This window comes from Haemaphysalis longicornis, unplaced genomic scaffold (genome assembly GCF_048455015.1).
Source record: "Haemaphysalis longicornis isolate Haplotype H1 unplaced genomic scaffold, Haemaphysalis longicornis Haplotype H1 scaffold_10, whole genome shotgun sequence".
NCBI lineage: Eukaryota > Metazoa > Arthropoda > Arachnida > Ixodida > Ixodidae > Haemaphysalis > Haemaphysalis longicornis.
The window spans coordinates 47,293,115-47,320,405 of record NW_027526204.1 but is presented as its reverse complement, the minus strand read 5'-3'; the positions used below and the strand labels follow the sequence as shown (position 1 = coordinate 47,320,405).

The 27,291-nt window shown below is 49.3% G+C and overlaps 1 protein-coding gene across 1 annotated transcript; it reads right to left on the bottom strand.

Annotated features, from left to right (window-relative positions):
- Positions 1–1,211: 1,211 nt before the first annotated feature.
- On the bottom strand, positions 1,212–15,523 carry LOC144158455 (uncharacterized). Its single transcript, XM_077689334.1, has 2 exons — positions 15,073–15,523; positions 1,212–2,918 (listed from the first exon to the last, which is right to left on the bottom strand). The coding sequence occupies exons 1-2, from the start codon at positions 15,349–15,351 to the stop codon at positions 1,641–1,643; spliced, it is 1,557 nt and encodes a 518-aa protein (XP_077545460.1). The 5' UTR covers positions 15,352–15,523; the 3' UTR covers positions 1,212–1,640.
- Positions 15,524–27,291: the final 11,768 nt, after the last annotated feature.

Sequence of the window (27,291 nt, the reverse complement as noted above, 5' to 3'; positions counted from 1 at the left end):
AAATTTTGCTTCGGCTGCCGACCGAATCACAGTTAGTGGCGCCTCCATCAGCGTGGCGAAACCTCACGAGGTTCTTGTTTGACATTGAATGAGCTTGAAGGTGAGAGGAAGGCCAGCAGGTATTTCCTAAGTTTGTAACCGGAATGAGAAGCTTCGCATAAAATGAGTAAATCCTTGTAACAGTGAAACTTAAAGGGCAAAAGCATGATATTCACATTTCATTCATTTACTCCTTTGTGTATCAAGAACCCGCTACTTTATTTACGTTTCTGTCATTTTTTAGACGGTTGGAACAATATAGGTTAAAACATCTGTTTTTCCCTTTTATCCTCCTTATCGCCGCCGAATTTTTACATGTTTTATCGGCGACGCTGTTTTTGGTCAAGGCTTTCATGGACGAGGGATGGTAACTTGGGCGACGGGGAGAGCAAACGCTAAGAACACGTGCAACGTGTGAGAGGGGGGGGGGGGGGGTAGGGCGAGTGGGCACCAAGCGCAAGTTGGGAGAGCCGAGGAGAGCTTGTACCCAATAGATGGTTCGGAGGAGCGTACATGTACAGACAAGTGAGCTTGGTGGTTGTTCCTCAAATCGTCAGAAAACGGGTACCGTCCCGCGCCAAAAAGAAGCCACCCATCGGGCACTGTAGCAACAGTTGACGCGCGAACAGGAATCAGTCTGGTTGCTTTTAAAAGTTCTCTGAAGCTCAGTCTTGCGATCAAGGAGCGCTAGGTAGTTTTTCTGTTAACCTCAGCGTTGGCGACGTGAAGTCAGTGAAGCTGGGCTTATTTCTTTTTTTCAGTTAGCAGCAGACATGTCAAATGCATATACTACCTGCTCTTTGTGGACTGAAAATTACTGCACAATATAAACTCTTCGTTGTTACTCATGCACTGTTTCTGTTCTGCTTGACGTCTCGATCTTCATCGTTCATATGCTCTTAGTTATTGTCGTTTGATGAGCTCTACACAAGTGCAAAACACCAGACAACGGAAATGCATCATCTTTTAGTATGCGTTTATTGCAGGCGTAAACGAAACACGACAGTTCCACTTCAGCAACATTGTATCATTGCATTTTTTGCAAATCAAACAGTAAAAATGCACACATTGCATGCAAATCATTGTCCACGGAAACAGGTACAGACACTGGGGTGGCTGGCTCAAACATCTCATAGAGCAAAGCAAAGCTTGCTCGCGTAAAGCCATGATGACGTAACGATTCTGTTCCCCTTAATTTGGCGCTGTCCTGTATTATCCCGTAACCGCCGTCAGCTTTTAACTTTAGGTACCGCGCCCGCGACTGCAATGGAGAATATTAGTCGTGTCCAGGACGATCCCGCTGTTCTACAAGTATTCCCTCAGTACAACTTTGAAAACGGTCTTTACAATATGGTTTAGCGGTGTGACCGACTTTCCCGGAATGACAATATCTATCCACCTTCAACGTCTACAGTGAGGACTGTGGAGCTATGGTGCCCGTGATGACTAACTGTGCCTTTTGTGGATAGGACCCGGACATTGGAACTGTGTCGATTGGGTGAATTGCGACCTTCCCCCTTTTCCCCATCGTTACTTCCCCCGGACCCTCTTGGCCACTCGCTTTAGTGTTTCACTAACTCACTCGTGAACCTCATCTGTAGTCAGCGGGAGGGATCGCTGACCACCAGGCGGAATCGCATTTTGTTGTCCGCATCATAGCCGGCGTCCTCTAAAAGAGCCACCGGGAATCTAAGGTAGAGCACGTAGCCCTCACTCGTTACATTGGTGTCGTGTTGGGCACCGCAAGACGCGGGGCTCTTCGTGGCCCGCCCGGTCAGCGCCATACCACTGTTGGATGGATGCAGAATAGCTAGAGAGGGCGGTGGAGTCGAGGAAACGCCTTGGCCAGGTTGGACGACGGTGTTGTAAAACTTGACGTAGGCGTTGAGGTACTGTGTGCCTTCGCCGAAAGAGTCGAAAGTGAGCAGCACGCTGAACCACAAGTCCTGGCCGTTCCAGACGACGCTGGTGGCGTAGACGTGCGATTGCGCGTTCGAGGCCTTCTTCTTGAAGCTCGCCCAGGCGCCGAGAGTCAGGTCGTAGCTAAGCCTACGGACGCCTTTCTTCTCGGAGTGAATGAGAAAAGAAGCGGGGTCCATCGGTTCATTTGGGGTTGCACCGCGACCGCTCGCGCTGTTCACCCCCCGTGCAGACTTGGGGTCCTTGGGTAACTTAAAGGCGCTCATGTCCCATTCGATTTTTGTCGGTGGTCTAGAGCGCGTCCCTGAGGGGTACTGAGGTACACCTTCACCATAGGCAGTTCTAGGACTATGTTCTGCCTCATGCTGGGTACTAAGGGAAGCTGCTGCTCCAGGGTAAAGAGCCGAAGTACTTCCTAGCAACGCGCCGTCTGCCCTTCTAAGTCTCGACGTGCTCTCGCGGCTCGTATTGCCCACAGAAGAGACTTCGGAGTGTGCAAGTGGCTCAGAACGCCGTTGTGATTCGGTCGTCGCCGTTTCCTTCGTCTCCACAGCCGTCAAGATCTTCGCTGCCAAGGAAGCCATGTTTTCTGCAAGTTCGTTCATTTTGGTTTCAAAGACAGCCAGTTGGTCCGTGGTGGAGTCCGCCAGCATCTTCTTGAGCTCTGTGAGCGCCTTGTTCACGTCGCGGACGGTGAGAGAACTCGCCGATACAGAGGTATCGTGCGTATCCTCAGACGGTCGACTGCTGACGTGTTCCGGTGCTCGTGATGTTCCGCCGGACACGACAGCGTCGCCGCATTCGTGTCTCAGGTGTCTAGGGATATTACCGTGGAGGACGCGGGCTTGGCATTGCCTACAGGACACCTCGTGGAATCGACACTCGTTCTCGAAGTGCTCGAGCAGTTGCGACAGTGGGCCGAGAAACCCGCAGCCATGGATGCTGTTCCAGCAGTGTACCTAGAGTATAAAAATAAAAGAGAGCAGTACGCATGTTAGAAGATTGGAAAAAAACTGGTCATAACTCAGAAGAGAAAACTTCTAATTAGCACTCGCTCTCATATCAGGAACTAACCGGTACGGAGTCCGAGCTCTGCCATTTGGTTTTCAGATGCATTAATGAGGTCACTACCGTCTGAGGGAAGTCCTACAGTGCTTTTTTATTGGTGAATCGAGGTGTCAATTGTCGAGACGTGACGCACACGCTGTACTTCGAAGGTGTTTTGTTTAGAAGATGGTGTTCTTAAGTAACTAAAAATACTCACACTAGGCGCGCCATTGCGATCCCGAAATCACGGCAGCAAAGACAAGATGACAAGCTTCTTTTTTAAAATTGCTTTTTTCTTGTGTTTACATGCCAGTGGAAAGTCCGTTGATGACAGGCAGTTACAGAATACCATTTTTTGTTTCACTGAAGTGGTGAGCTCGACATATACTCTCGTCAAAGTAGCCACTCATTATAAACTCTTTTGTACAGCAATAAAAGGGATAGCTCGTATTAGAAACGTTTTATCAGTCTTTAAATGCGATAGCTTGTACGAAAACGTTTTATCAGAGCCTTTTACTGCGAAGCAATATTCTTCTACCAGCCAAGGAAATTTTCGTGTCCGAGTTAGCAGAAAACACCAGGCTAAATGAAGGAAATTACTGGCACCACCAGGAATCGAACCTGGACTTTAAAGGGACCCTGCAACACTTGCCATCGACTACTAGTAATGTATTTTGGGATAAAGTCTATTGTCCCAGAAATCTCCTCCCGCAAGAATAATGAAAATCCGTTCACAATTAACGAAACTACGCGCGATGAGAAATCGCGCATAATCGTTCCCTCTCAACTCGACCGCGGGCAACGCGACGAAAGCTGCGCACTCTCTCCCGGAGAGGGGGGTGGCTCGCGGCGTTCTCTTCGGCGGCCTTCGATATATCCCATGCCGGGTAGTTTTCTCCTTTTCTCCGCAACGCGGAGGGGCCTATTTCCGGTCTGGTGCCACAAAAGAGCAGGCATGGGTGCTTGCTCGCAAGTGCGCGCTCGGGCTGGTAGGGCGTTTTTGAAGCAATAAACGTTTGTAGTCGAGTAATCCCGTTGAAAGGGAAGTATTGAGCTCATCACTCAAACTCCGCGCGCACTCAAAACACAAAATAAACGGCAAAACTGTGCCTACAGGATCAGGCATAGAAGAGGTTCATACACAGCGATGACGACGACGGAAATGGGAGAATCTACCCGCGAAGTTGACCAGTGACAGCCGATCGGGCAGCCATGGCCTATGTGACGTCCCTCGGGCCATGCATAATGAGGACAACTGAAGAGAGAGCGGCTTGTTTTTCCGCGTCTTTCACATCGATTTGCGCGCTCACCGCTTCACGTGCACGTGTAATATTTGGCTCAGGTATTCCTGGCAGTGTAATCTAAACGTTCCGCAGGTTTACTTGCACTGTTCAAAGAGTGTTGCAGGGTCCCTTTAATGATGAAGCGGAGCGACAGCCGGTCGCCTTGCCTACTAGGATTCGCCCACACGGGGAGATAGGGATACAGACGGTGTACTCAACGAGCACAGCGGCGGGTCTACCACCTGCGCATACTCAAAGCCCTCGTGTGAAGTGCAAACCGCATAATGTATGATAAAGGAGGTCACGTGGTTTGGATTAGCGGCGAACGGAACAGCGTCTGGGGAGAGGGAAGTTGGGGTGGGCGCTCCTTGGCGGCGACGCATGAAACGACAGTGAGGGGGAGGTGGTGAGAGAGACACAGCCGCATTTCCTGCCCTCCTCCTCACCATTCGCCAGACGCTCTTATGTTTTCTATCTGCCGTCGCTGCTGCGTTTGGTTTTCTCTGGTTGCACCTTTTGTAAAGCCACGTGTGTGAATTCAAGTGACGTCGCATCGGTAACTATTGTGGTTGTCGTTTACAGCTCCGCAGTTGAACAACCTCATAGCGTGGATTGGAGCCACTTTTCTGCTCGTCGAAACAATTTATCTGAAATTCGAACACATGTTTCTGCTCATGCGTGGTATGGTTATGCGTCTTCGGCAGAAGGAGTAAGGGAGTACGTCTACTGGGCTGTGGTAGCGGTAGTATTGCCTGCGCGAATGTGGCACCCTTTTTGTCGCGGCCTCCGAGATCTGGGCGGCCAATGCTACCGCCACTCGGCAAAGGCAACCATTGCCATCAGGCTGGCAAAATTTTCTGGAAAAAAGCAAGTGTGGCCAGTAAATACTGCCACTTGAAAGAAAGAAAATGAACATCTAGAGTTATGAAGTGAAACACAAAGACCAGCACAGATTCGGCACAAAGAAACTAAGTGAGGTGACCTTGAAATCAGAAACTTTTTACCGCAATAGCTACGAAGGTGCGATCTCAAAAGCACAACTGATTACTGAAACTGATTCGTACTTGTTTGAAGGTTTGCGGGGAGCGTGGTGTAACCGCTGTTTGACGCATCACAATCACGCGTGCCAGAAACGTTCTATTGCAGCACCGATTCTGCATTCACTGGTTCTGCAGGATCAGTAAACTCAGGGGTTTGTTTATCACAGGGTCAGAGCCTACATCCCAAGTGCGGGACTTTTCTTCCAGGCACGGTAGCAACATGTGAGGGAAACAAACATGTGCTAAGTACTCAGCAGATGACCATTAAACAGAGAACTGCAAAAACACAGTTCAAATGCTTCAACTCTGACGCACTCCACCCAGATTACTCTCTCCCTTGCCACTGACTTGAGAATGAAAAATAAATAACTGGAAATAACACGGGACCTGTAATCTCCAGACGCATCTAAGCGTCATGCAAAGTTTCCTTCGGGAAGTTACACGACGCGTCGCGCCGGGGTACGGGGCTGCCCCTAGTTTCGGCGAACACCTAGGTTAGAGAAGCTGACTTAGTCCCGCCCTCGCCCATAGAGGTCCTGCCATCTAGGGCAGCCTATAGTTCCTGTATAAGCTCCCCTAGGGAATCCAGGGAGCAATAAAACTTGGAAGATGGTAGAGAACACAAGAAAAGGAAGCTTCGAACAAGGTATAAACCATCATTGTTGACAACGTTTCAGCAAAGAGACTTGCCTTCGTCAGGCCTGTTCGAAATTTTCTTTTCTTATCTCCCCTAGGGAAGCTATATGCGGGAATTCTATGGCGGCCCAGACAGCAGTTGCATCGCCTGTGCTGCACCTCAGCAGAGAAACACCGAGGTTGTCGCGTTTTTCGCCAATTCACACACTTTGGCCGCTGAAGCCCCGGTGGCAGAGGATGTGGAGGCAGGCCCCTCCCCCGTCAGCACTACACCACAGAAGGCGGCGGTAGGAGCTGCCGCTGCCACTACTTCAGGCATGTTGCCGGAGGGAGGGTCGTTGGACCTCCATCTCGTTACCTCCACAACATTTAAACGCCGCCGTGTGGGCGTCATGGTACTTCAGCCGGGATCCTGTGGTGGTCAAAATTACAAGCGCGTCTTGGAGAGACAAAGCTTTTCGTTTTCTGGCAGCAGACGTCATCACGGACGAACCGACACCACAGATAGCAGTAGAGACGCGCGACCACACGCCGACAAGGAGGCCTATAGCACCTACCAAAACCGCACACACACGGGGAGATGCACGGTAGTTTGCGGTGCAGGTGATATTTGCTAAATTAGTGCATTTCTCCAGGCGATTTTTTCGAAGTGCAAAAAGTATCGCTCATCACTGGTAGAGACCGGAACTTAAGGCACGAAAAATCCAGGTATTAGGCGCCTATAATAGGCACTGAAATAGCCATTTAGGCATATACAAGGACTAAATACTCTCGTTTAGGCATATATAGGCTGAGTATGTATTTATTTCAGAAGCATATTTTATCACATTTTTTGTTTACTTGCAGTGATACCGCGGACAAAGCGTGTGCTGGGGCAAAGCAATTTTATTTTATTCGGAAAAATAGGCCGCACAAGAGTTGCGATTTTAAAATTGACGTGAAATTGAGTGAGACTCGCCACCAAACGAAATGACTGAAGACCATGAAAAACGACACCAATGTCAATGATTTGCCGGTTGAAGTGGAACCCCCTTCCAGTCGATACCTGTGTGTGAAAAATACAACGCTCAACGTCCACGGAAGATGGGGGAGCGCTCTTGTACTTTTGGACGCTCCATGACCTCATTCAATCTGGAATATGACAACGTTTGCTGGTGAGAACATTCGGCAGATATTTTACCGCACGGATTCCAGAAACTATATGCCAGACAGATTTAATCAAGCGGTCCTTCGGAGATGGTGGTGGATCTGTCCTCGACCTTCCAAATGACCTCAGCAGACAGAGTGGCGCCAAAGCTCTCAGTTGCCGATATGCCTTCTGCTAAGAATGCGAAATAAGCGCACGAATGTGCCCTGCCACGTTGAAGTGTAGCGTGGTGCAAATACTTTGGGCGGCGACTCTTTTGGCGATTGCAAAGCTGTTGATATAACCGGAGTGGTTTGTGTTACTTTTGAGCATTCAGCCGCGTTCCTGAAAGTGGAACAACGGGCGGTGGTAGGAGAGGCAAAATCGGAAACTGTCGCTGAAGGCGTACCTGTGCTTCGAAGAAAGATCTTGACTGCAACTGATTACTCATTGACGGAGCAGAAGGACCTCCCCAGCTCTTCAAAACACCGATGAATCCCATGGATAGTACAGTGAAGGGCAATTATTCTCTAAAAAGTATTGAGCCATTCTGTCCTGCAGATGCAGATCATTAGGGAAGCTGTGGGAATAACGTCATTCAGTGATTGTGCACTATATGCCGATTATCAACTGTAGACAGCACGCAAGATTCTTTGGAACTAATCCTTCAACGCTAGGTTTCCAAATGCACTTAAGGATTACCCAGCACGGGAGATTACGGGTGTCACTACTAGATTACTTGTAAAGTGCTGAGATCCCCATTCCGAAGCTCCGTTTCTCGTTCATTCTTCGTGCTACACGCACTGCATTCTCCAGCCGGTGGTGCCAGGGCTGTACCCAGAGGGGGGATTTGTGGGTTCGAACCCCTTCCGAAATCTTTTCCAGACAGCACATAAGCAATATTTACAGTTACTTAAGGCAAAACTACCCCCTTCCCAAAATCCCTAACCCCCCTCGAAAAAAATTTCTGGCTACGGCCCTGGCTGGTGTACCTATTGTCGGAGGCTGACAGTGCACGTGTTCGTGGTGTCACCTTAAAACTTTGGTGTCTGATATTTGCACGTGGATTCCCCCAGGAGGCGTCTTTCACCTTGACCGGTGTGTGCGCGGCTGCGTCGCGCTCGTTTTTTTGGCTGCTGTTTATTGCGTTAGCAATACATAGGGCAAGCGGCAGAAGTTTTCGCTGTTGGTCTGCCGGCACAGTGCGTCACAAGCACATAAAACAAAAGATTTCGTTCGGAAGGGGGTGACGTCGGTGAGCTTGGCTGCGGTGTAGCTGCGCACGGGTTTTTCTTGCGGTTCGGCCGAGGTGGCAAGTTCGAGGTGGTTGCGGTTTGAACACGGCTTGCGCTTCTCAGCGTGTTTGGCACGACGCTCGAAAGTATCGTGCAAAAGGCGTCAAACAAACACCCCGTGGCGGACTTCTGGGGTGAGAACACTCCCTGCAGGACACCGATTCAAAGTACCCAAAAAAGGCATGTATACTACAAAAAAGGCATTTATAGGCGCCAAAAAGTCCATATAGTAAAAATAGGCACTAAAAAGCCGATATAGTCAGAATAGGCACGATAGGCACAATAAAATATTGTTTAAATTTCTCCCCTTCCCTTAGTTCCTGCTTATATGTTAAATAGGCTTGATACGGACTAAAGGAAAAAATAGGCATTTTGCCTGAAGTTTCGGTCTCTAATCATCAGTGTAGAGAGTTTGTTACATCAAGTTTAACCATCGCAACACCGTCGTTACACAGAGGGCGTGAAACACAGGTTTCAATTGGGCTGGTAATGGGGAATTGAAAAACTTCGTTAAATCCAGGAATTCGTTACATAGAGGTTTCTCACAGTCAGATTTAAATGTATATACTTGGACATACCCTGCAGTCTCAAGAACATAACACGCAGTAAGGGGGATATGCTAGGAAAGAAACGTACAGTCGGCCAAATCTTTAACTAGCGGACGCGAACGGCGATTTTTTAGTCTTATGACTCTCTTAGGAGGGAACAGCCTAGCAGACGATGGAAACTTGGCTTCCGATCTGTTTGGAACTCGACCTCTTTGAAACTTGGCTTCCGTCATACGCCGCTGACGCATGAAAAGTCGCCGCTAACGAACGCTAGTTAGAGATTTGGCCGGCTGTACGGGTGAATAAGTGGCGCAAAATAAAACCGAAACCTTACTATAGAACACAACGCAGGAATATCTGCAAAAACCGGTTAAGGGGCGAAAAAATGATGGAACAGCAGCAAGCCAAAAGAAAGCGAAGCAGAAAAAAAAAATTACGTGCCTGATACAATGCTAGGGTCATGAATGCTTTAGCCCGAAAAGTGTCGTGATCAGGTACGCATGCCGTAATACTAGGAAAATCGTTTCAGGGGAACGGCACGAGGCCGCGCCGTGAAATTTAAAATAGCCATGAAGAGAAAATACAACTTTGTTTAATTTGAAAGAACTAGAATTCAGCATGTCACTCAGCTCCATTACAGCGACAAAAGATGTTTTTAACGAAAAAAAAAAAGCAAAAAATATTTTAAAACTTTTAAATTTTGCGCCACATGTGACGTGTTATGAGCCAGAAAGACGTCATACGGGCCAACAATAAACTTAATTTTCAGTGCGTTAACTGCACGTTAGCATTCAAGTGATGCGGTCAAATGGAACTAGAGGCCCCATTGCAGACGTCCAGTCATGTGTCGTCGCGACAGGTCAGTTAGGCGGCCGCCAATCGCACAAACAAGGTTCCGAGACGTCATAGAAAAGTTGCGTGAAATTGGCTAGGGGATCGCGACTGCTTCACACGTTTTAGATGCGACTGCATCTCATTCACTCGCCTTGTCCCTCCATACGGCGTTGTTGTTGTCCGTCCACACCCCTCCCCCATTTTCCTCGCCGCGCGAGCTGCGCTCTCCGCCGCTCACCCCCTCTCCTCTCCAATAGCGAACACTCTCTCGCGAGGGTCATTGGATTGGATTCGATTGGATTGGCTTGGCTTGGCTTGGATTGGATTTGAATTTCATTGGATTAAAGTGGATTGTGTTGGATTGTGTTGCGTCATAGCCGCGGCAGGGGGTCCACGGCACGTTTCACGCGATGGGAGAATCAACCTAACGGAAACAACAACGGAACCCCCTATGCGTCGCATCTACACAGGGGTTCCCACGAGGGGAGGTAGGAGTAAATTTTTAAGTGCGAATGCACTTTATAAGCGACCCCAAACCATCCACCGCCGGCGGCGGCGGCGGCGGCGGCGGCGTCCGCAGTGCTCCTCTATATTTAAAAAAGAAACAGCATCCGGCGCCAGGTTTCGATCCGAGGACTTTGCGGCCGCAGCGCGACGCTCTACCGACCAAACCACGGACGCGACGCTGATATCAGTGTTAGTGACGCGCCTTATATCTTTAACGCATTCAAACTACGTCGTCAGCGGCGTGCGTTGGCGACTCAGCGGCGTTATAGCGGCTTGATAACTGCGTGGTGTACACGTGATACTACAAACCCGATGGAAGAGATGGAAGAGAAGGCGGCGAGGCGGAGGGATGCGGGGGCCGAGCGCAAGCGCCGCAAGCGGGCCGACAACCGTGCATTCGCACTTTCACATTCTCCACCTCGGGGAAATGCGGGGGAATTTTTTCTTTAATATCTCCGTTATTTGTCCGAAGATTGCGATGATATTGGTATCATTGTTATCGGGACTAAGCAGTCTTTCGGATAAACCAAACTTGTATTTTGTCTTCATGGCTCCTTTAATGACTGCTTGTAAAAAGATGCGGGTGATGCATCGCTTATCAGGAATAGATGCGCAAATGTTATTGTAAAGCAAGGACACTGAGGCGATGTGCGTCGTGCTTCTACATGCTCTAACAAAAAGCCGTGTTTTATCAGTTCGATATCGGAAAAACCACGATAGTCTGGCGAAAATATTCGCGTAGCTCTCTTTTGCGCTGCTTCTAGCGAGTTATGAATAGAGGCTTGAAAAGGAGATTAGATAAGGGTCGAATTCCTTCTGTGGCCGGAAAAAACTGGAGATGGTCTTGCCCGCGAACGTTATGTGGGGCGTTTGCTGAGTTTCGACACAAATACCCAAGCGCTATCAGTGTGCTCGCACATCCGTTTGCCGCCTATGGAAATTTTGCGTAATATGTACATGCGGAAGCATTTCGGCAAAGACGACCTTTACTTCTGGACGTTATTTATGAAGCAATGAAAGTACAATTATTTCACTTGCAACTAAACGTTTTACATCCGCATGTAGCTACGTTCGAGGAGATTTGTCACGTGCAGCACCAGTTGTTAATAACATGTACGTGTCTTTGAACGGAAAGATGATGATCAGCGCTATTTCTGGAACGATATAAGATTCAGCCATCTGGAGACACTCCAAAGAAAGAATACCGTAGCTGTACAGTTCAATTATCCAATTAAAAAGGCTGGTCTAAATAGGTGCTTTGAAAAGAACTGGAAGTAATCCCTGAAATGGAAGAATAAAAAAAAGTTAAGCACAATAAGTTTGCTGTCGAAAGGATAAGAAGTTGCGCGCTCGGGGTATCGTTAAAGGATCTAACAGAAGTCTGTTCATTTTGAAATCAGACGGGAGTAGAACATTGTCGAAAGCTTTATAAAAATAAAAAAATAATGCATTCAGTTTAAAGGATGCTATCTACTTAAAGAGAAGGTCGGTGGTAGGCGCAAATGTGGCGTTTCTTTTTCGAAATGAGCCGAGTCGAATTTGAGAAAAAAAGCGACCTAAATGCAGCGCCGTCAAATCTTTGATATGTTTTACACGTCAGCTAGGAGAAGTTTATGGCCACAAGTAATTAAAAGTTATGCCGTGAATTTGAGCAATAAGGGGATAAGTTTTTATATGGCTCGCATTGAATTTAAACATTCAAGTCAATGCGGCATTCTTTTGAAAACTTGATCAACTTTGACTTGTGAGGTGGAGTTTTGGCGGAAAAGGCCTTAACATATGTAACACGGCTTCAAGAACAGAAAAAGTATACAGGAAGAGAAGGTGAGTCTTCGTGGCTGCATTAGCAGCTAGCTCTTCTCGAATTTTTCCGTAGGGTAATTTTCTTGGGAACACCTGAAGACAGTCACGACAAAGCACGCTCTTCATTGCCTTGCCATGAATTTCCAAAACGTTTTACAGGAAGGCTGCTCATACCTTCAGCACCTTAATGAAGTGGTCTGTACCCTCTGAGGGGGTGGGGGTGGGGGGGCGCGGGAGGCTTTCCAAGGTTTTAATGATGATGATGGTTTGGGTGTAATGGCGCAAGGCCAACAAGGGCAAAGAGCGCCAAAAACAAGGTTTTTGATGATAACTCAGATGTACAATGAAAATACTAAATTATCTCAGTAAAAACAAAAGTTAAGCGACTTAAACCGAGGCTTTCGAGAGGCGGCTATTTAGTTAAAGAATAAAGTGGTAAATATTGGAGCACAAAAGTAAATATAACTAGAGTTACTGTGCAGGGACGGGGGAGATAAGGAGAAATGATTGTTTCACATCTCTCAGTTTCATTTCGTTCACATCCTCTTCCGTTCACTTCGACGGCGACGTCTGACAAGAGATCTTTCGACGATCTCCTAATGGCCGTCTGAATTCATGCTAATCTGGCCCCAAAACCAGCAACAAAAAAAAAAGGTAAAATGTGCCAGAAAACTTTTGTCAAACTTGGAAAAATCTCCTTTCTGGGCCGTATTCACCTTGAAACTCCGCATTGTTGTGCTCGCTGTAAAAATATTAAATACAAGCCATTACTAGTACAACTAACCGCAGTTTATTTCAGAAAGTTTAATTAGAACAGTTTTGGTTTTAGCAGAGAAAAAAATTCCCCCGCATTTCCCCGAGGGGGAGAATGTGAAAGTGCGAATGCACGGTTGTCGGCCCGCTTGCGGCGCTTGCGCTCGGCCCCCGCAGCCCACCGCCTCGCCGCCTTCTCTTCCATCTCTTCCATCGGGTTTGTAGTATCACGTGTACACCACGCAGTTATCAAGCCGCTATAACGCCGCTGAGTCGCCAACGCACACCGCTGACGACGTAGTTTGAATGCGTTAAAGATATAAGGCGCGTCACTAACACTGATATCACCGTCGCGTCCGTGGCTTGGTCGGTAGAGCGTCGCGCTGCGGCCGCGAAGTCCTCGGATCGAAACCTGGCGCCGGATGCTGTTTCTTTTTTAAATATAGAGGAGCACTGCGGACGCCGCCGCCGCCGCCGCCGGCGGTGGATGGTTTGGGGTCGCTTATAAAGTGCATTCGCTTATAAAGTGCATTCGCACTTAAAAATTGTTCGAGTCAAACCCTGCCGTAACCGGCATGTAGTAAGTGAAACGATCCTGGCCAATCCCCCAAGTGGGTATGCGCCACAAACTGCGCAGGAGGCCGCCTGGTTCTTGCTGCGGCAGGAAACTAAACATCCCCCTCGCGAGGGGCACGATCAAATGCAGATCATTTCCGGGGGCGCACGACGTTAAGTAGTTGGCGTTACGTTAATGTTGTTGCACTTGTTGCTGTTGGTTGTTGTATTGTAATTAAATGAGGAGACGTAATTACGTGGTCACGTGACGTCATTTATTAGCAGGTGGGTATGATTATTGTGGCGCAGTGGGAAGAGCACCATGTACCTCGCGTTCCGCCCACAGGTAGTGAATGCGTTGTATCAGCAGCTTCTTGACGTAGTTTGAATGAGTCAAGGATATAAGGCGCGTTCGTAGCCCTCCATTCTGTGTCTGCTTTGTGGCGCAGTGGGTAGAGCACCATGTACCTTGCGTTCCGCCCGCAGGGTCGTGGGATCGAAACCAGGCGCCGGTAAGTATTGTTTTTTTTTATATAGTGTAGGGGGAAGGGTGCGGACTACGATGGACAACTAGAAGAGGTGACATCGTGAGTTAAAGAAATGCTTTGCATTTAAAAAACCCCTTCAGAAAACACCCACGAAACAGTCCGACCATTCAAGCCAAAAGCAAACTCCCAGTGGGCAAACCGATTTGGCTAATTTTGATCCATGAAAGAACAGGATCTGTCTCATTTTCGACACGCACTATCATCTGCGCACACGTTTTCAGGGCGTTATCTCCCCTATTTTCTTGCAACCCTTTTTTAGAGGAAAGTTGCCGAGTTTTTCGTGTCACTGTCGTTTTGTCTGACTTAGTTTTGGTTTGTGGATTCGGCTCATTTGGAACAAAAAAAGAAATACCTCAAATGGCTGTGTCTGACATGAGAAGCCTGTTCTGTAAGCATACCGATTAGAACAAAAGATTTATGAACATAGATGGCAAAAATGTTTGACAGAAATGCGTGTGCCCAAAGATCCCGCATTCAATACATGTTAGTGTTAGCGATATAGGACGATAGTTTTCTGGTGAATGTTTGTTGGATCTTTTAAATACACAGACTATCTTTGCTAAAAAACGTCACCAAGACTGCGTGAGCATAAAAAGGATCTTACTTCGAATTCGTGTTATCAATGCTGGAAGAAGCCGATAATGGGAGATCAGTGAGGGGCCCAATCTTTTGGATAAGCATGTCAACTGGCATTATGAACCTGTAATCACAATTCTGAGCAACGTCAGTGATGTTTCAGAGTATCTTCTCGCGTTAAGGCGGCCTAAGAAGAGTTAAGTGCTGAGGGACAAACTACACTCGAAGGGGGGCTTAAGGTTTGTGTCTTGTATGTAGTACATGACAAATCACCATGTATGTACACGACGCAAGCCCTACATATACGTACATGCATGTAGATGACACAGGATACACGTGCTAATTGCAGATTGTCCAAGTACACCTGTTTTCTCAAGGTAAAAGAGCAGGATTTGCATTTTAACCCGAGTAGATGTCTTCGTTAGGTTAGGAAGCGATAATACAAACATTCCTCCAATGTTTGTATGATCGCTTCGCCCCCCCCCCCTTCCCAATCTAATAGCCCGCAAGGGGACCTGAAGGGACTGATAAATGGTTGTGACGATGATGACAGCCGACCAACCTCAAGTTTGAGGACTTTGTCCGCGGCCAGCACAATCTGGTGGCATTCCTCGGCGGAGAACTTCTCTCTGTCCAGCGGGCACTCGCTGTCCTCGCCCACGCATCCTTCCAGGCAGCGCTCGCAGACCGCGTGGGAGCAGGGGAGCAGTGTGACCCGCCTCGGAAACAGCCCGCACAGGCTGCAGATCCTCACCACGGGCACCGGCTGACGGAACTCGGTCGGGCGCCAGTTGAGGCCGACGGGGACGCCGCTGGGAAGGTGCCAGTGGCCGTGGGGCATTGCTGCACGGTCACGGCACAGCTGGGCCCGCAGTGAATGATTAACACGCACGCAGCGGGCGAGGTGTGGAACTGAATCGCCCACTGTGTTGCCACGGCCGATAAAACTCGCCGGGTGGAGCTGATAACGCGGATACGGTCGCTGCCTTTGCGTTGCTGAATGATATCTCGTGCATTGAAGCACGTATGCATCTGGCGGGTATAATGCGAGTACACTTTGGGCACTTGGAAATGTGGGGCGCTGCCTCTGTCATTTCTCTTATGCTGCGTCGATCGCTGCGGCTTTCGCTTACTGCAGAAATTGCAAGAGCGTGATTTTCGTATCCTAGAGCAGGCGGACTGGAGTAAGTGACACAGCTCTTTCAAGGCATCGGGTACACTTCGGGTCAGGAGGAGTTTACAGGTTTTGTTTCGGCGTTGCCGTACAGTAAGGGATTGTGGAAAATATAAAATGTGATACTTGTATTTGTAAGAACTCTGGGGGAACACGTGCAGATTGTTGTGGGCAGTATTGTGAAAACTGTACTGCTTCAAACATTGAACAAAATTACTCGAAACACTTGGGGGGAATCTGTAAAGAATTTAGAGTTCGTTTCCAAACTGCACAACAACAGAAAGCACAGTACCAAACTACCGGCACGTTTTAACAGCTTGTGTTTTTTGTTCATTGTTTTAGGCTGATTATAGAGCGATGCATTGTATAGGTTGTTCAGTTAGAATATAACCTCATCCACGTAGGTAAAATTGGATCAGGTCTTCACTAACATGTTCCTTAGATTTAAGGTTGTTCACAACGGTAGCGGCCTTCTGATGCTGCAGCATTCCTTCACATTCCGGGTGCTCTCATTTTGCGTCGTGCAACCTTTTTCTAGGACTTTCTTTTTTTAGATTCCGCCGGTAACGGGGAGTATTTCAAATATTCTCCACCATCACTCTCTCGCCCATTTTTCAAACCCGGCGGAACCCTAGCGCACAATATGTATTGCCTGAATATTATTGTAACGGCACAGATACGCTGTCTTCGGCCGATATTGCCACGGCCCGCATAGATGATGCCTTGCGATGAACCGCGCATAGACGATGCCTTGGACCGGTTCCGCACTGCCAAATATTTCTCGTCCTTAGATCTTAAAAGCGGATACTGGCAGATCGAGGCTGACGAGCGAGACCGCGAGAAGACCGCGTTTGTCACACCCGATGGGCTATAGACCTTATGCAAAAACTGGCGCCCTCTTGCGGGAACCGCGTGCGCTTCCGCCATGTTGGGGTATTCCCGGATCTCCGGATACCGCTGTGTACATGATAGCATGGGGTTAGCGACGCGCACGTCGGCATTTATCGTTGACCAAGATGCCCAAATACTTCCGTGTAACTTGCTGTGCACAAAGATGATACGAGGACGACCACGGAAATAGCGTACACATCTTATTTTGTTTAAATTTCTTAACGGAAGCATGACTCGAGCCCTGCGTGAAGTCTCTTGCGGGTGTCGACTTCCCTTCGCGCAGTAATATTATAGCTAGATCGCATGCATAGTCACGAAACGGATAATATGTGCAGGACTAAGAAGATACCAAAATTAGCTATTTTCTAGCCCTGTATTTTCCGCGGGGCCTTCGTGCCGGCTGGTAGTTAAGGCGCACTGCATCGGTCAGCTCGTACCTTATCGTGCGGGTAGAGTTTTGAGTCCGCCGTTCGTGCTTTGCGCGCCCGCGTTTTATTTTTATTCTGGACGTTCGGTAGGCTTTTATGGAAGTACCACGCATTGTTTCGTTTGCCAAACGTTACAGGAAATAAGGGATCCGCGAGAGTTGCAACCTTCACGTAGCGCAATGAGTAGCGCAAGTAACGTACGTATTAATTCCGTGTATCGGTCATTTACCGCTCGTCGCCTGCTGATCGACCGTAGCCTATTTTCGCAAGATCAAATTTTTCCAGCGGAATTTTCTAAGCGGTAATGTGCACCCAGTTTTGTTGCCCACGGCGCGAGCAAAGGACGCTCAGCGGTCGCCGAGAGGCACGCGCTCACGATCGCTCGGCATTTTCTTGCTCTTAAAGGTTCTCGCAGTTTTTAAAGACGATAGTCTTTCTTGGGCTACTTAAACCCAGAAATTTTGGTCTGTCTGTATGTCTGTCCGTCTGTCTGTCTGTCCGTCTGTCTGTCTGTGACTCGATTCAGCCACCCGGCCAAAGGAAAACAATGCCTGTTCAATAGTCTTATATAGTCACAGCTAAATCTACCCGTCTTGGTACGGTGTAATGTTCATACTTGTCAACATTGTTGAACAAGAACAAGACATTACGCAAATATCAGACAACAAATCAACACAGAAGTAATATTTGCAGTGTTCCTTTATAAAAATTGAAACATGCTTGACTTTTGCGAAATTAAATACTTCATCAACTGCAGAAAAAGAATTCACTCCGTCGTCGCCTGCTGTCGCCAGCGCCACTATAGCTTCTGGCGCCATTTTAAGAAATCAACCGGCAACAGTTACGCAAGGTTCCACTAGACAGTTTCCACGTTCTGCTTGCAACGCACGTGGCGTAGGGAAACGCGGTTCTATAAACGTTGAAGTAGGGTGCCTCGATTAACGCGCGTCTTCGCCGAACGGCAGCGTTCGCATCGAGACACCCGGTTTGGAGCAGTGGAACGCGGGAAGTTTAAATTGATTTAAGCAAACATTTGGCGTGTTTACCTTGGGAGGAGCGCGACGCAAGAGGAACAACATGAGAGGTGAGCGGTAAAGCGAAGGGAGGCATTTACTTCGCAAAAGCCGATAAAGACTATCGTCTTTTGACGTCATTTGCAACGAAAGGAGCAGATACGCGGCCAATTTTTTTTTCTAAAGCCTTTGCCTGTGTTAAAGACGCTCTGCGGTCACCGCGAGGCACGGACTGACCAGCGCTCGGCAATTTATTGGTAATTTAATTATTCATTGGCAATTTATCGGTAATTTATTGGCAATGTTTAACGCGTTACACGCCACACACATTACGCGCTACACATCACGGCCAGCTACAACAGCTCCGCTGTTTAAAATTCTAGGTATGCAATTTATTTTGTGAAGTGTTTTTTTTTCTTTTGCAGGTTTCCTCTGCATCCCAGAGGATCCTTAGCGTATCGCGAGTCCCCCCCCCCCCCCCCCCTCCCCATTTCAACCTCATGACAACCCGCAAGTTTCGAAGCGTTTCAGGAATGACCTCCTGAGAAACCCGCAGGTTGCGAACCAACACGGATGCACTTTCTAATGTTTGCGTTCTCGAAGCCAAAAAAAAAGAGAGAAGAAATGCGACAGCCTCCAGCAGCTTCCCTGCCGGTGTCTCCCTGACTGTTTTTTCGGTGCATAATGCGTATTTACGAAGTCGCCCGCAAATGTGGGCAACAGAGAAAGGTCCACAGATCACTCGCCGCTCATTTTGCTGCGCTTAAAGGGGCCCTGAAAGGTTTTTTGAGCACACTAAATGAAGTAGCGCAATCGTTAGATTGGGTCGTCAAGGTCATCTGGGCCAAGTATTACTCTTTTTCGCGCAGCGGAAAGCTCACACTTTTGTTGCAAAGTTTGTCGCTTTTTTCTCACCCTTTCCTTCGTGTTTTTGGACGCCGCCATCTTCACATGTCTACATCATCGATTCCCCGATGTTCGTCATGAGCTAGACATCCTGCTATTGGGCGGCTTTTTCACGCACTTCCGGCACAGAGATGAGTCGTCTGCTCAGCGTCGACTCGCCGGCTGATCTGCCAGCGTAGTGCCGGAGTGCTTGGACATTTTACGACAAACGAAACAAGTGTACACAAACGCTTAACCGTTCGTATTGAATGCAACATGGCCATAACACGACATGGATATTCTCTTACCTGAGTACGTTCCGTAAAGAAAGCGTTGAAGCCCCGTGGCACTTCTTTCGTGCAATCGCAGATAACGCCCTGAGCCGAATTCCCGGGTTTGACGGATACATTTTATTCCACTTCAAAACAATCCAGAGATGCGTTTCGAACGAACACAACGTCACAACATGCGTTGCAAGTCTGAACCGCGATTGACAGACGATAGGTTGCCTACTCCTGCCCGTTGTAAATTCGGCACTCACCTCGCGCGCGGTTTTCGGGGACGAACAGCAAGTCACTTAAAGGGGTCCTGAAATACCTTACGCTGATGCGTGGATGTACATGTAACCAAATAAAGAAATGTATTAGCAATCTCATCCCGCAAAAAATTTGTTGAAGCGATGAGTATTAGCTGAGAAATCGTAAATCAAAAACCGCGTATTATCGTCGCGCCGCGTTTCCTCCTCCTTTCAACTTACTCTCCGCTGTTGACGGCGAGTGAGCCTTCCCTCCCATGATGGTGCGCTCCTCGGCGGTGACGTACTTCCGCTATTGCGCTGCTTACACAGCCGTCTGCTACGGGCAAGCTTTGTTGGCACCATGAATCCCGCTCTCCGCTCAAGGCTGGAAAAGCGAACGAAAAATCTTGCCGCATGTGTGCGGCGGTCTGGCCTTGCCCTTTCGCGGTGTGCGTTGCTGCAGAACTTTGCTATCGGCGGCACGCGACTCTTTATCGGCGGCGAACTCGGAGCCGCACGGGGAGGATCCTGCGCTCGCTCCCTTGGATGCACAGCGCACTGTTTATCCAAAAAGCGCCGTATCAGATGTGGCCCCGCTGGTGCCGGGTCTTATTTTGTGGTGGTGGTAATTCCTGGCGGCGGCATGTGAAAAAGACATTTTAAACCGATACAGAACCCGTGCACAAAACGCCAGTTCAGCTTGGGGCGACGCGTGGTGGAGAGCGGCAACGTTGGCAAAACATGCTCCTCCGCGGCTCTGAGCTTTCTAGCGCTGGAGCGAGCACCATTTCTTTGACAATATCATACATCGGTTGCCCTAGAAACAAGGCATAAACCGCTCTAGAAGTCAGTTACGGTTGCGTGATCCCGGTTCAGCTTGGGGCCCCACCTCGCGGCATATGGGCACTGCAGGCATACTACTCACTCCCATTTGGAAGTGCGAGATGCGTTTGGCATTACAGGAGGCGATGGTGTGTGTTGTGGACGCCTTTGTTTCGCGATGAAATGCGACGTTGTGCTTCTGCCATGCTTCTGCGGGTGGATAGTGCTTCCCATGGTCTGGATTATCTTTCTCAAGCGGCGTACGACTCAACCTCGCATGGCGTATGTGCAGTGTGCGTGGCTAAAAGCCATCTCGGCTTGTGCGCCAGAGTTAAGTGACTTGCTGTTCGTCCCCGCAAACCGCGCGCGAGGTGAGTGCCGAATTTACGAGGGGCAGGAGGAGGCAACCCATCGTCTGTCAATCGCGGTTCGGACTTGCAACGCATGTTGTGACGTTGTGTTCGTTCGAAACGCATCTCTGGATTGTTTGGAAGTTGAATAAAATGTATGCGTCAAACCCGGGCATTCGGCTCAGGGCGTTCTCTGCGATTGCAAGAAAGAAGTGCCACGGGGCTTCAACGCTTTCTTTATGGAACGTACTCAAGTAAGAGAATATTCATGTCGTGTTATGGCCCTGTTGCATTCAATACAAACGGTTAAGCGTTTGTTTACACTTATTTCGTTTGTCGTAAAATGTCCAAGCACTCCGGCGCTCCGCTGGCAGATCAGCCGGCGAGCCGACGCTGAGCAGACGACTCATCTCTTTGCCGGAAGTGCGTGAAAAAGCCGCCCAATAGCAGGATGTCTAGCTCATGACGAACATCTGGGAATCGATGATGTAGACATGTGAAGATGGCGGCGTCCAAAAACACGAAGGAAAGGGTGAGAAAGAAACGACAAACTTTGCAACAAAAGTGTAAGCTTTCCGCTGCGCGTAAAAGAGTAATACTTGGCACAGATGATGTTGACGACCCAATCTAACGATTGCGCTAGTCAATTTAGGGTGCTCAAAACGCCTTTCAGGGCCCCTTTAACTCTGGCGCGCAAGCCGAGATGGCTTTTAGCCACGCACACTGCACATACCCCATGCGAGGTTGAGTCGTACGTTCCTCGAGAAAGATAATCCAGGCCATGGGAAGCACTATCACAGAACAGGGAGGGCACTATCCACCTGCAGAAGCCCAACCCCGCATTTCATCGCGAAACAAAGGCGTCCACAACACACACACCATCGCCTCCTGTAATGCCAACGCATCTCACACTTCCCAATAGGCCTCCTGCGCTGGAGTTTTGGCGACATGCAGCGCCCCTAGCGGCCGACGCCTCTGGGTAGTACAAAAGCAGACGACCCTCGCCGCCCTCCATGTGTTTTCAATTACAAGCCAGAGTGAAAGTTGGTTGTGGCGCTTTGCGGCGTGTTTAAATGAATGCATACTGTAGGAAATAGCCCTTAAAGTAGCTGCAGAGGCTAAACAAAATAATATCCGCTAAAAGAAGCCGATTTGTCGGCTTTCTTTTGAGTGAGCTGTCGCGGTGGTCGCGGCGTGGGACAGTATCGCTAGGTCGGGTGCTTTAACTGTTTGACGACAGTTACAGTTTTCTTCTTCTTGCGTGCGGTCGACAAAGGAAAGTTCACGAGTAGCATAAACACGGAACGCTGCTCATCTTAGATCCTGAGGTAACTGCAAAAGGTTGCTTCATTGGGAGCTTCAAGCGAACGCAAGAATTGCGCAGCCGACTCAGCTGACACTGCTAGCCTGGCACTGCCTTTGAAACGAGTGGAAATTTTGTTTCCTATTTTCGCAAACTAAACGATTCTTGCGTAACGTTTTACGCCGCACGATTTACGAACGGCAGGGTACATGTATACTAGCGAGAAGGTGGGGCAATAGCGCCAATTAAATAAACGAATTAAGCGCTAATAATAAAGGACGCAAAACACGCACTAAATCACACGCACAGCATAACATAACACAGCCGCATACACGGTGCGGGGCCCGGAATATTTACATACGATCATCACTGACTGTGTTGGTTTTCTAGTGCAGGGGTCGTCGAATCTTCACGCCGACACGTCAGTTTTGATTTCAAATGGAGTTAGACAGCGAGACAAGAACAGAGAATTGGCGTCCTCGAGTTGAATTTGCCCCCACCCCCCCCCCCCCCCGTGTTCACACTTCGCCAGAATATTGCCAAATATTATTAGAAATTCGCTGAATATTTTCTCTTTGCATTCAAGGCCCCCTCCTCCTCCTCCTCTCTCCCCCCCCCCCCCCCCCCTGATTTGCCGTCCAGCCCTGTCCGCTGCATGGAACTCGGCCGTTGCTGACCCTCATTCTAGGCTATTAAGTGCGAACTGGGAATGTATGCTGCAAGAGCATAATTAAGTAAAGTGAGAGCAAACAAGGAAAGCGAGCGGCCTCTTAGTTCGCTCGACCACGTTGTTTTACGGCCACTAATTTCGGAATCGCAAAACAGATTTCACGCTTCTGACGGTCGCGGCATTTTGTCACTGAGACACGCAACAAAAACGGCAAGCTAACGCTTCACCATGTATTTGTTACGGCGACGCAAACGAGCACTGTTTAATGAAAGTGCACGCAAAGTGTGCAGGTACGCAAAAGAGCGGCGCACCGCAGCAGGCGAGCCTGCGGTCCGCCGGACTCGCTGGCTTTTTAAAGCGTTATCATCGCCGATTGTGTCACTCTTCTTTTTTAATCGGCTGTTTTTGAGAAGTCTTTGTCACCTAGAGTGTTAGTTTAAACTAAAAATTTTGCTTAAAATTTCACTTCGTACGACCATCGATCGGTGAACCCGCGAGTGGCAGACGCCGTCACGGTCCCGGCACTTTCGTCGGCGCTGTAAACGTGTTTAGCGCTGCAAAGCTTTTTCCCCTAATGCCAAGTTGATCACTGAAATAGATCGGACGCGTCGGGGATGAGCTGGTGACCACGTCGCAAAATAATCGGGAGCGTCGAGCTCATTTTGCTTCTGTCAATACGGGATCCTATGGGACCCACGCAGCTTTGTACTACCCGGAAGTACTGCCCGGAAGCCGCTTGCGCAGCGCCCCCTGGGCAGCGCAGGAGGCCGCCTGCAGTGCCCACATGTCGCGAGGTGGGGCCCCAAGCTGAACCGGGATCACGCAACCGTAACTGACTTCTGGGGTGGTTTGTGCCTTGTTGCCAAGGCAACCGATGTTTGAGATTGTCAAAGAAATGGCGCTCGCTCCAGCACTAGAAAACTCAGAGCCGCGCTGGAGCATGTTTTGCCAACGTTGCCGCTCTCCACCACGCGTCGCCCCAAGCTGAACTGGTCACATGATTGAAGCGTTTTGTGCACGGGTTCTGTATCGGTTTAAAATGTCTCTTTCACATGCCGCCGTCAGGAATTACCACCACCGCAAAATAAGACCCGGCACCAGCGGAGCCACATCTGATACGGCGCTTTTTGGATAAACAGTGCACGGTGCATGAAAGGGACCGAGCGCACTATCCTCCCCGAGCGGCTGCGAGTTCGCCGGCGATTAAAAGTCACGTACTGCCCTGCAGCAACGCACACCGCGAAAGGGCAAGGCCAGGCCGCCGCACAAATGCGGCCAGATTTTTCGTTCGCTTTCCAGCCTTGAGCGGAGTGCGGGATTCATGGTGTCAACAAAGCTTGCCCGTAGCAGACGGCAGTACGGGGAGCGCCATAGCGGAAGTACGTTACCGCTGAAGCGCGCAGCATCATGGGAGGGAAGGCTCACGCGCCGTCAACAGCGAAAGGAGGAGGAAACGCGGCGCGACAATATTGCGCGGTTTTTGATTTACGATTTCTCAGCTAATACTCAACGCTTTAACAAAATTCTTGCGGGAGGAGATTACTAATACATTGTCTTATTTGGTTACGTGTACATCCATGCATCGGCGGAAGGTATTTCAGGACCCCTTTAAATCTGAATATAAAAGGATCGCCAAGCCGAGAAAGCCCCCTCACACGCTCCGTACCAAGCAATTCCGCGACCGCCAGCCCCCAACATGGCGTCGCGTGCTCGTTTCGTTTTTCTTCCGGTAGATGGCGGCACTTTTGCATAAGGTCTATACGAGTTCAAAGTCCTCCCATTCGGTCTATGCTCAGCACCCGCTACGTTCCAGCCATGGAGAAAAAAAAAGCTTAGGAGAGGCCCCCAGCTATCCCCGCGCATTGGCAAAAGTGTGGAGGAAGTCACGTGTTTTCGGCGGCCATTGGAAGTCGCGTTAGCAACGGCGTCCTAGCAACGGCCCGCCCGCCGTCCGCCAGTCATGGAGGAAAGGCAGCGCCTGCCTTGTCGTCCGATTGCGAAGATTGCTTCTTCGCTTTGCTGCGCTGTGGTCTTGCGGAACTCGAAAAGGATGCTGCGAGTTGCGACAGCTGCGCCGATGTGAATATGTCATTTACTTTCTACTTGCAAGTGCACCTTGTACCGCGTCAAGCTTTTGCTCCGGTCGCGATCACGACGCGCCTATTGAAGTGCAGATATCGTGAACGCGCCGTCCCGTCGTGCGCGCGGACACCCGTCAAGTAGATATTCGGGAAGTGATACGGTGTGCAGTGCGTAGGCGACTTGCAACCGAATGATTCGCAACTGAATTTTTTGGTTATCGCCGCTGCATATAGTTTGCTAGGCCGGCGATGCGCGGTAGTGCCTTTGCAATTGTTACAAGGTAGATTCCCGGTTGATATAATTCCATCGTCCTATTACCTTGGTAGGTGTCCGTCTGTTGACTGGAAGAGTGCTGGATCTGGAATCTGAATCTTTTTTTGTGGTCTCGCTCTTGATTTCGCTTTTCAACGCTTCAGACTGCGAGGTTAGTGTATGAACGTTTTCAGCTCATATCACCTTGAATTTATTGACACTGAGACAAGTTGAAACTTGGCGAAAAAAAGTTTATTGACGCCACCCACCCTCTTCTTTTTTTTGCTCAATAAAACGTTTTGCCTCCTCCTCCTTCGCAAAAAAATCTATCGAAGGCACGCGACAGCAAAAACATTCCACAATTTTTTAGCTTGACATCTGCATGAAGTGCTGCTTACCTATATATATATAGAACGGCCGTTTAATTGACTAGTCATCTCTGGGATTGCCAGTGAAACTGCAACGCAAACTTGGGCACTTTCCAGTCCGGTAGCCGCACGGCGTTCGCTCACTGTTTGCGGCGTTCTCCATCGCTTGGCAACCTATAAACGGCGGCGATTGCAAACAAAGGATGAATGCACACCAATGTACAGCAATACTAGTCAGCGGAATGATGCATTCACCGGTGGAAAGTGACGCCCAATTCCTTGGGTACCGATCGCGACTTGCAGCCTGGCACCGAGCATTGCGGCATTGTTTAGCGAGCCGCTTCGCAAAACGGCTGCGGTCACACTCAAGGCCGTGCAAGCGCGCGTTTAGGTTCACGGTGACGCGCTGCCAAACGGCCTTCTGCATGCCTATCAGCTGATTTCCGGCGGCTCGGCGCTGGCAGATGCAGACGACAAGAGAGGCGATACAGGACGGAGGAGGCGGAGAAGGTGCACCGAGAGAGAGGGAAAAAGAGTCCGCCTTTGGCTTACAAAAATGGCGTTTCCGGCTGCGCTGAGTGTGACGTCAGGGCCTCTCCTAAGCTTTTTTTTCCTCCATGGTTCCAGCGAATGATGGATTCTGTCTTGGCCGGTCTCAAGTGGCACTCATGCCTCGTTTACCTTGACGATGTCATAGTGTTCTCCGCAACATTCGAAGAACATCTACACAGGTTGCGACTGGTCCTCGAAGCCATCAAATCGGCTAAATTAACTATAAAACCTGGAAAATACAACTTTGGCTACAAGCAGCTGCGGTTTCTAGGACATGTTATTAGCGCCGAAGGAGTCTCCCCGGATCCTGAAAAGACGGCAGCCGTTGCAGGTTTTCCGAGACCAGCTGATAAAATGGCCGTTAGGCGCTTTCTGGGCCTTGCCGCGTATTACAGGCGCTTCGTCGAAAATTTCTCGGATATTGTGGAACCACTGACGCGACTGACCAAGGAGAACGTACCATTTGCGTGGCAAGAGGAACAAGAAGTGACCTTCAATGACCTGCGAGACCGGTTACAAACAGCGCCAATACTTGCCCATTTCGACGAACATGCGGATACGGAAATCCACACGGACGCCAGTAACGTCGGTCTCGCCGCCGCCCTCGTTCAATGGCAAGACGGAGCCGAAAGAGTTCTAGCTTAAGCCAGTCGCACTCTTTCGAAAGCGGAGTTGAATTACTTCACGACTAAAAAGGAGCGCCTTGCCGTCGTCTGGACCATCAGCAAGTTCCGGCCGTATCTTTATGGCAGGCCGTTTAAAGTTGTCAGCGATCACCACTCATTGTGCTGGCTTGCAAACCTGAAGGACCCATCTGGACGCCTTGCTCGATGGAGCCTCCGGTTGCAAGACTATGACATGACAGTAGTGTACAAGTCGGGACGTAAGCACAGTGACGCTGACTGCTTGTCCCGGGCGCCCATCGATTAAGAGAGCCCAGAAGCCGATGACGACGTTCCCTTCCTTGGGGCCGTTACCGACTACCAAATGGCCCAACTCCAACGCGCCGACCCTGAACTACTGCTGCTTACACAGCATTTAGAAGGCATCGATGTCCGTGTTTCACGTGCATTTGCCCGGAACATCTCGTCATTCAGTCTTCGGAATGGCGTGCTCTACAAACGGGATTTTGGGAATACGAAGGGATCGTTCCTACTGGTCATACCAACAGCCATGCGGCCAGACATTTTGTACGCCTGTCACGACGGAACCACCGCCGGGCATCCGGGTGTTAGCCGTACTCTAGCAAGGATTCGTCAGAAGTATTATTGGCCCAAATCGTTGCGCACAGTTCAGCACTATGTAAAGACCTGCCGCGACTGCAACAGAAGGAAGACACCACCTCTGAAACCAGTAGGGCTACTTCAACCGATAAAGCCACCTAATGTGCTTTTTCAACAAGTCGACATGGACCTGCTGGGGCCATTTCCAACGTCGACGAAGGGTAATCGATGGATCGTGGTCGCGACTGACT

What these genes read in the sequence shown, in the direction of transcription:
- LOC144158455 (XM_077689334.1), bottom strand. Translation starts at nt 15,351, where the DNA reads ATGCCCCACGGCCACTGGCACCTTCCCAGCGGCGTCCCCGTCGGCCTC. An exon ending in ACAAAGTCCTCAAACTTGAG is followed by an intron (nt 2,919 to 15,072) that starts GTTGGTCGGCTG and finishes TTTATACTCTAG; the next exon opens with GTACACTGCTGGAACAGCAT.